Raw genomic sequence first — 10,224 nt, 5'->3', positions numbered from 1 at the left:
GTTTTCTTGCGAAGATAGTAGTGTTTGATCAAAACTCGAAACTCAGATTTTTCCATATTAAAAAAAACTCGGAGGTTAGTCGCTTCTCAATGCTGTAACTTGACGAAAATGGTTCACATTAGTGAATACTAATGCCATCTCTTAGAATTTTCAGGTACTTATCAGACTGCCTAGTAAAACCCTACTGACCCTAGATAAGTTCTTAATGAATGCGTGTGTACCAACACATGGATTTTAGTACCCCCTATCTCTAAACTGATATAGGGTCGAACAGTGGTACCAATCCCTAATAGGAGAAGTCCTTTGAACGCCTAAAAGTTTGGTAAGTCCAACAGAAACATCGAAGTTCAATGACTCAATATAGCATCAAATCAATTCAAGTTACACAAATCAAGTATACTTAAATCTACATGCACAATAATCAGACCAAATTCAAACAATTTCAATTATCCTGGCGCAAAAATATAATCCAGATAATTACAATTGTTGAAGCCTAAGGTGAATCTGGGCTTATTGTTGTTCAATATCCCCACGATCGGCGTTAATGGTGTCTGCAATGCTAACCTGGGATTTAGTTGCCTTTTTTCTATTATCATTCAAAAAGATAAATAAACAATATCTAAATGACCAACAATAATTATGGTTTAATTAACTAAAATAAGAAATAATCAAGTCAATCAACTTAAATTAGGCGATTCTTAGTTGAGGCTGCACTGTGGTTATGTTATTGTTACATCAGTGCAACCCTATTGTCCATTTGTCTACTTACTCTTGATACCTCAAAAAGGATAAAAAATAATTTGATCAGCCCTTTAGAGTGTTCCTCTTGTACTGGGTAATTGACATTTTGTAGGATGTGTTGATTAATTCAATTCCTATGCCCACTTGCGTCAATTATCGCATGAATGAAAGTTCTAAAAAGTGAGTCCAGAAACGAAATTTTCCATAATTATTCTAAATTTATTGATTTATTGCAATGGTAATTAAATTTGTTTTACGCTACTTGTTTCATTTTATTTTTAAAACAATTGTTCATTTGGTTTCATTTCCAAAATGCAAGTTTATTGATTTTGATTATATTATTGTTGTTATTGCTAAGAAAAGTAATTTGAATTGTTAATTTTATTTATTTTTTGAAATTATTTCAAGTTACTTTTTGCTTTAATTTGAAATTTACTTGGTCAGTGTTTCTTTACTAATATCCCGCTCGTTATTTAATTCAGATGGTTGTCTGGTCACTCATTTTCCCTTTACCTTAGTCACCTCATCCTTCAAATTAACTTTATCCAGATTGGAACTTTACTTATTCCAATTTAGTCAATTTTCAAAATGTTTTTTTTTCGCTTAGCCTCACTTTCTCTGATTACTCTCATTATTTTATTTCATTCAATTTTAATTTAATTTACCTTTAACTTGATCGGATATAGTTAATTACTTCTAAACTTATATTAATCACATCCAATTTTTCAGTATAAATTGTTGACTATTTAAGAATGATAACCACCTACAAATTTTAGTTTCAGTTCATTTTTTTAATGAATTACTTTTCCAAAGCAATCATATTCGCTTTTTTGCGGTTTTAGAGAAAATTAACTTTCCAATATTCTACACAGGCCATATACAGTTCGACGAAACACAATTCCCATCGGCCAGTAGCATAGGCTTCGTCTTCGTAGCTATAAGGTTGCATTGTCGCTTCTCGACGCCTCCACTGTTTTAATATTTTGTATTTATTAAAATTTTTATATATACAATTTCCTTTAATAATCTTTTTAATTTCTGCAAATAATAGTTTACTAATGCTCTGGTTCGTGCGATACTTCTAGTTAATATTTTTGACTGATTAGGTATGTTTTGCAAGCATAAAAGTAGAATGTAAATAAATTGTACAACATTGATTGCTACTTTTGATACAGGATTGAACATTGATACAGAGAGTGTATCTTACAACCTATGAGTAGTAAGGTACAACTATGGGACGACAGCCGCCCACCTCTACTCCTCGGCCGTCTGTCTAGACTGGCACCTTCCCCCTCCACTACGCCGCGAGGTCATTGACCCCGGATGTGTGTCTGGGTCTTATCTCGCCAGACACATTCGTTTCTTTAAAGTATAGGAATGGAAGATAAGGAATAGATAAATAAAAAAGGGAATTTTCCGGAAAAGTGTACTGATGTATGGTTGAACGAGTTTCGTAGACTCTATGGCGCTATATTTAAATGTGTACTTATGGTTGATTAGTCTCTAAACTACTAATTAAAGAATAATTAACTTCTCTGATTTTCCCTTATTGGATTTTATTTAATAAATCAATTTCAAAGTTAAGTTATCAAAATTATTTTCTAAAAGAAGAGGAAAATATATAAATACATTAGGATTTTAATATAAGAATTCAACAATTAATTTGAATTTTTATTTCTGTCGACTAAAAATGTTACCCAGTTGAAATTTCAACTTTCTTTGGTAAATAATCTTTTTTTATTGAAGAGTCGTTATAATAATTTAAAAGCCAACTAATATATTTAAAAATGAATTATTTTGTTTTAAATTCGACCATATCTTTTAGAAAATTCAACTTATTTGTTCAAAATTGGACTTTTTATTGGAAATTCATTTTATTTGTATTAAAAATTAATTTTTTTCTATAATAGTTTTCAGTTGAAAGTTGAACTGTTTTTTGAAAAATTGATATTTCTTTTTTGAAGATTCGACTTTTTTGTTAAAAAATCATCTTCGTTGGTTGAAAATTCATATTTTTCAGGTTTTCTAGCACATTAAACTATTTAGCTTGAAAATTTAACTCTTTTGTTGAAAGTTTGTCACTTTTGGTGTAAAATCTATGTATTTGATGAGAATTAAATCTTGAACGTTTCATATTGAATTTAATGTTTTATCTGTAAATTATTTTATTTAAAGGAGTTTTTTTTTGTTTCTTAATTATTTATTCAAGTTTCAAGAGCATTTTGGGTAAAAAATTCAACTGTTTTGTAGAAAATTCGCTCTTTTTGGGTTAGAAATTAAACTGTTTTGTTAAAAATTCGCTTCTTTGGTGGAAAATTCTATTATTTTCGTAAAAAATTCTGAAATATGGGCCGGCCAAACATATAAGTAAGAATGATAATGTAACAATGAAATAATGATTATATGATTATAGTTCCAAGTAGAAAATACTCAAAAAAAAAAAAAACATAAACCCTGATTAACATCCGAATAGAAGCACTATAAGAGATGTACCTAGTTTGGGGTGACAAAATTTAGCAGGAAATAAGGAGAACTCATTGAATGTTTTGTTTTCATTCACCGAAGATCCGCATACTTATATACATAGGGCTTCTCAAGATCATGACATAAGTAAGTCGTCTCTGCATAACATACGTCAGAGAGAATTTTCATCTGTTTAATGTAATACTTTTTCACACGTTAAACGAGCATGATTTCGATCGTCGTGATCAGTTTTCTGAACATGTAATGTTACGTATAAATGAAAATCCCAAATTTGCATCTAATATAGGCTTTTCGGATGAAGCAGCGTTTCGACTATACGAAAGTTTAAGTAGGCATAATTATTGTAGATATTAGGAAGATGCAAACCCTCATTGGGTATGAGAAGAGAAATCGCAATATTCACAAAAATTGAACGTTTCCCTAGTATAAATGCATAATAGAATCCATATAGAAACCAAATAGGTGTGCCTTCTATTAAATTCTACTACCTTTGAAAGCGGCATTTGTACTCCCATTCTCTATGGCTTTCTTTTCGGTTTCTAGAAACTTTTTAACTGGATATGATAAGGATCTGATGTGTTGTGTATCAGGTACTCGCAATGCATTACTTCTTGGATCCTAAGTGGAACCTAATCGTTTTTCTATTTGGTCCCTCACACACTGAGAAAAAAAATACTTCTGAATCAATGTTACTTCAAATAAAATATTTGTAAGTTATTAAAAAATTGATCATGCTTTAAATTCTGAAGTGTGATACAATGTTACAATAGTAAGCAAGTTTAACTAGCACATTGCCATAATCTATTACCAGTAATTTTTGATTCAAAGAAGGTACATATTAATCCAAATGTAAAATGCATTTTCTTTGCAAAAGTTAAATCTAAAGATTTTACACCTTTCTGAAGCCTTTGACAAACTTTCCTACGTTTTCTCGTATTTTTATTGACAGTCGATTCTTCTTAACTATACTCCGCACTTTATTCTAAAACTAAAGAAAATTTTAAATTTGCCTAGAGAAGCTTATTACCAATAACTAAAGACAAACACAATTTATTAAAATATTCGCAAGCGCCGAGAATCGAACGCACGCACCGCACGCTTATAAGTCGAACGCCTAATCCCCATGGCTACGATGCCACGCTGAGTGCGACATCATAAATGCTTGACGGCATACATCCGATACTTTAGAAATTAGGAAAAAAGGTTTTTGAAGCTCGATTTGTTATATATGATTGTTAAACGTACTTAAATGATTTTAAATTGAATCGATCTCTAAAAAAAATTCTTTTCAAATTTTTAAGACATCAAATGTTTTATATATTTTCAGAAAAAATTTAATTTTTAAAAGTTTGCATCTCGGTGATTTTTTCTTTTTAAATTTAATTATAATTGAGGATAAGAGATCTTAATTGGTTATTCTTTTCGGTTTCTAACTGGTTTTTCTCTGGTTCGTAGTGACTTGCAAAGTGGCTTCGATTAGCAACGGATGTGCTGTTTATTCGGTACTCGCATTTCATTACATATCGGCTCCTAAGTGGCATCTAAACTGATTTCTATTCGGTTTTTAATTGCCATCTATTTGGAGTGGATCAACTTTCAATGTGGATCTCATTAGGTTCTAATATGTGTTTATTTGATATTTGTAATGCATTAACTATTGGCTCCTAAGTGGATCTTAAATGGTTTTTCTATTTGATTTCTATCTGGTTTTTATCTGGTTCGTTGTGACTTGTAAAGTGACTTGTTTAGTTCGCGAGAAAGGAGAACCTAAAAGGTGCTTCATAGATCAACTTTATAAACCATTATTTTGAGTTTTAACATCCGATTAATTTAATCTCGATTTACCATTACAAATCCTAATAAAACCTCTTAGAAGAGCAATTTTTAACTTTTGACATTCGTAAGAAAGCAGAACCTATTAGATTCCTTTTAGGGCCACTTTCAATGCAGATCTTCGAATTTTTATTTGATAAATAGAATTCCATTTGACCATTAAAAACCTCATAGAGCCACATAGAGAAGCATCTTGTACTTTGTAATATTCCCAGTCGTGTTTTAAAAGCACATCAGTGCCTAATGGAGCCTATTAAAAAAATAAATTCAAGTTAATTTTGGTCCCAGTAGCCGTAGAATTGCCGAATACAAGCCATTAGAAACCATATTCAAATAAAAAGGCTCTTAAGAACCACGTAAGATCACATAGAAAGATATCTGCATCCTATATGGTTTTAAACAGTTTCTATTGATAACCTGTTAGGCATTTGTACTAGGGTTGGACTGGAATACTCAAAAATACAATAATAGGACCGTTTTTTATTGAGGGTAATATGAAGGCTGATATGTATTAGATAGGAAATAAGAAGAACAATCGAATGGCCAGCCAGATCACCTGAATTAACACCTCTAGACTATTTTCTTTGGGGTTATCCAAAAGATTGAGTGTATAAAACCGAATGTTAATGGAATCTAGCATCAATTGGCTCACTGTCCAGAAGTGAGTGGACAGCAATTTGGGCAGTTGCGATAAAAATCTTGCTCAATCTGTTGTCCATAACTGGTAGACGTGAGAGGCAAGGGGACTCACGATCATCAAACACCCCAAAATCTGAGTGGCAAGGGGACTCACGATAATCAAGTACCTCTAAACTTGAGAGAAAAGGGGACTCACGCTAATCAGGCACCCCAAATTGTGAGAGGTCAGGGGATTCACGATAATAAAGCACCCCAAAATGTGAGAGGCAAGGGTATTCGCGCTAATAAAGCACCCCAAATCGTGACAGGGAAGAGAACTCACGACAATCAAACACCCTAAAACGTGATAGAAAATAGGAAACGCTGAAAATTTATCCAAATAACTAGCTGTGGTTTTCAAAGGTATGCAGATCTTGTTTAAGTTTAAATAATATTTAAGTGAGTATCAATGTCACAACTGACCTATGACCTAAGTACATTTTTTAATTATCGTCAAAGTGAAACCAAGGTCACCATTAAACTTCTCATCAAAGGTTACTCTTAGAATGACCCTAATGTTTTTTAAAAATATTTTACCTAGTGAAATATTCAGCCATCCCGGAAGTTTTTGGGCACTCTTTATAATTAAAAAAACATGATAAAACAAATTAATAATAATGATAGAAAAAACATTATTGCGAAAAACACAGTGAACTTGAAAGAAAGTCAACTTTTCCATGAATACCAGCATTAAAAACTGTATATATATAGCGTGTAGCAAATATTTAAATACTATTTTCTCGAAAAGAACGAAAAAGCGAATTGGCTGTTTAAAATTAATACTCAGAAAATGAGATCAACATAAGAAAAATTTTTAACCGAAACAAATATTTATAATTGACGGTCTCTAAATTTGTTTCAGCAAAGATAACACTGCAAATCTGTTACAATATGAAAAAAAATAAGTGTGTGCTCAAAACGATCTACTAACCTCTTGTTGAACAACCACCCCTGTAGCTATCGACCTTCACATATAGCAAACAAAACATACGCACTTACCAATGAAGTATTTTTCGACTCGTTTCGAATTTTACGGAACACCGTTCTGCAGTTCGTATAATATAGGGTTGTACAAAAACACTCAGTATCTGCAAATTAAGGTCTATGAATCTTTTGAAAACTTTTCATCAATTTATTCCACAAAAATTATCTACCTTTTTATTCGAAACCCACTTTAGAAACTAGAAAACATCTTTATAATTACACCTGAATAATTTCACAGTTTATGCGGAATGTTTTAGGAATTATATAAAACTCTGTTCAGTTATCGCTTATATCCGCTGTCCTTGAATTAGCTCCATAATCCCTATAAAACTTATTTTTTTGTGCAAATTCCCTACACTGTGTTGCCGATTTCAGACGGAAAGAACTTTATTTTCAAATAGAAAAAGGAGCAATACCAAGTAAATTTTCCGGAAAAGCATCTATGTCTAAGCCGATAGAATTACCTTTAGATTATGTAGTAAAAATATGAAATTGAACAATTTACATTGTAGACATATTTGGGATTTTGCAAAACCTAGACTTGTTTGAAGCAGCTCAACGTAATGACTATTAAAAAAACAGAGCTGCAGTAGAGTACACAGAGTACCCAACAATAAAAAATGAAACACAGTTTTGCGTATCTGTTAGGATTAAAAATATTTGAAGTTTGCAGATTTTCGATATTTCCTATTGCAAATTGCCTTTAGACGTTACGTGATTTCCTACGAGAATTATTCCATAATAACAATCCAATTTCTCAGAGTTTCTCCTCAGAAGTACTATTCACGTTTGCTTAAAAATAATTTTAAAATCGTAAAACAATGTATAGTCCAAATCTTTTTAACTTCTCAATAGTATTATTGTTTTAAAAATTCAAAACATTTTTATTTTACTTATACGTCGCGTTTTTATATTTGCTAATGTCGCATTTACTTTTTTTGCGTTTATCGATATTGTTTCTGAATGGCGATTGACGTGCTCCGTTCATTAAAAATGCAAAGGTGCAATTTTTTTACATCAAGCATCATCAAACGACTCGGAAAAAATATCTTTCTTAGCTTTGTTTGCAACGTCATCACGAGTGTGTCATTTGTGCGCGTGCATAAATAAAATATATATAGTTTATTGATATTAATATCTTAATAAACCAAATAAGTTATTAATTATTATATGGTGTTTAATACAATAATATTATATTAAAATATAGTACATTCATATAATATTCATATATTTTATTACTTTATTTTGTTTACGTTCTACTACCTGCCCATGCTCGACCCTCCTTAACAAGTGAAAAAAATCTTCTCTAGGCTTTGAATACGTTAAAATTTGTTACATTACCAACTTTATTTGGACTTGTGTTCTAACAAACTTCATATTGCTCACCTGTATGCTAGATGTGAAAATGACCTAGTAGTACCATGCCAAAGTACAGTTACTATATCTAAGCTAGGCCATTCATAAATAATAATAGGTGGATTATTTCCATTTTCACCAACAGCAAAATGATTGAGTTTCGGATTTTTCTAAATTTGTTTGAAATAAATTACAGTTTACATCTCTTGTACAAACTAAATATTAATTTTGAATAAGCTTACTGTTATATGTCCAATTCCACCTCCTGTGGAACATCTTCTGAACCAAATCTTATGTTCAACTACGTTAAAAAAATGTATCAAGTTTCCTGACACAAATATAATGGTTTCAGGGTCTGCCACGCAAATATTAAAATATCGTCGACAATCGTAAGAAAAAGAATGACTATTTTTTATTAAGGAAATCTAAGAATTACATAAAATGGATAAAAATTCATACATCATATAGAATATTAAAAATAGTAGGATACTGTAGTTCTAAAATATCGATGGGGACGGTCCCATCTTTTGCACGTTTTGGACGTGAAATATAGTTTTCAGTGTCATAGTGAATAATTGTTTCTTGGAAGAATTGTGAACTTTCTATATATTCATTTGTATTAATATTTTGAAGATCTGCAATAGCAACATTTTTACTTTTTCAGATGATCTACACTTATTAATTAAGCTTGTGATGCAAACCTTCAATATTTCTTTTTCTCTTAACATCTTTTGGAAGACTTTCAGTCTTATATATATCTTCATCTGTGTCTGCCATTGGGCTCATAATATGTTTATTCTTTACTTTATTTAAAGTCTAATATTTTTCTATTAATTGTTTTTTTGCAGCTACGTTACCTAGTTTTTAATTTGGCATTGTTAGAATGACATGACATTAGCATGAAATAGGTTTTATGAACAAGCGACAAGTTAGAGTTGCTATATAAATCAACAGAAAATGACGCATATACATTTCAAATCAAAGCCCACTTATAATAACAGACCTTTCTATTCTTAAATTGCCAGTGCCCTACACTGTGAAAAGTTTGATGTAATTTTACCTAATAGATCATAGGACATAAAAATACAAATGATTACTGTGGGAAATTTACCAAAATTAGGTGGAAATAACACGGTAGTTTAAAATCGCACACAGGTGGTAAAAAGCAGTTTTGGAAGAATGGAATTTTACATTTACCTTGTGAAATTCGAGTGATGCTGCAAAACGCCGCACGTAAAAGTTTGCGCATGCGCAATGACCAGCCCGGGTATTTTGAATCGTCTAATGTATGTTTTAATTAAATCGAATCGGAAGAATAATAAGATATAAAAATAAAAGGAGTCATGTTTTTATTTAGCAGAAAACATTAAACTTTTTGTTTGGTTTGTTGTTACAAAAAAATACGCACCAAACTTATAATGTTATGAGCAGTGGACGAAATAGGCTCATCCTAATTTCTGTGAAATGCGGCCTAAACAGCCATAACTTTCAAAATTATTTTTTTTGCAAGCATGCGAACAAATTTATTCAAGTGAAACATATTGCACTTGCCTTTACTGATGCGCTCAACCCAGCATGATCCACGATTTCAATTCTAAAATATATCCGAATGCCGCCAAAATTTTGAACGATTTTGCGCTGAATTTACACGCAGGACCGAATAAAATAAGTGAATAAAATAAATGATCTAAAATAGAAAAAGAGGGAGTAAGAAGAACAAATATTTTTGTTAAGAAACTACGAATATATTTTTATTCAATTATTACTAATATACTATTTTTTCAGTCTTTGTGATTTTAAAAAACAAAATAAAAATTGATTTATGTTACATCTAAATATACTAATATATACACATACACAAAAAACTCACATGCACTTACACACCAAATACGCAGGCTAAATACACATATTTCTAAATATGATAGCTATCCTCAGCCGTGTCATCATTTATATCTTCACCCTCATCATAGGGATCATCCCCTTCATCACAAACATTTTACACATCTTCTGCCGGTGAACTAGAGCGCAAACGTAGGAAATGTGCGAGGGTAAAGTTGTGCCCCGAACCTTTTTAGTCATACACTGATGACAGGTTGCTGGATTCTTTATCTGTAACAAGATTAATAATATAAATAATTTGTTTAACTT

General features: G+C 31.2%; 1 protein-coding gene across 2 annotated transcripts in view; it reads right to left on the bottom strand.

The window, feature by feature from the left end:
* LOC117177713 (cilia- and flagella-associated protein 44) overlaps positions 1 to 8,996 on the bottom strand; it is a 494,190-nt gene extending 485,194 nt beyond the window's left edge. For both annotated transcript variants that reach the window (XM_033368587.1, XM_033368586.1), the window contains exons 1-4: positions 8,778 to 8,996; positions 8,567 to 8,711; positions 8,319 to 8,481; positions 8,107 to 8,246 (exon numbers count right to left, since the gene is read on the bottom strand). In XM_033368587.1, coding sequence (XP_033224478.1) covers positions 8,107 to 8,246; positions 8,319 to 8,481; positions 8,567 to 8,711; positions 8,778 to 8,862 — 533 coding nt within the window. In that variant the 5' untranslated portion in view covers positions 8,863 to 8,996. The remainder of the gene's footprint in view (positions 1 to 8,106; positions 8,247 to 8,318; positions 8,482 to 8,566; positions 8,712 to 8,777) is intronic.
* Between the last annotated feature and the right edge of the window lie 1,228 nt (positions 8,997 to 10,224).

This window comes from Belonocnema kinseyi, chromosome 8 (assembly GCF_010883055.1).
Source record: "Belonocnema kinseyi isolate 2016_QV_RU_SX_M_011 chromosome 8, B_treatae_v1, whole genome shotgun sequence".
Taxonomy (NCBI): Eukaryota; Metazoa; Arthropoda; class Insecta; order Hymenoptera; family Cynipidae; genus Belonocnema; species Belonocnema kinseyi.
The sequence above is the reverse complement of the archived record's forward strand: the minus strand, read 5'-3'. Positions and strand labels throughout refer to the sequence as shown.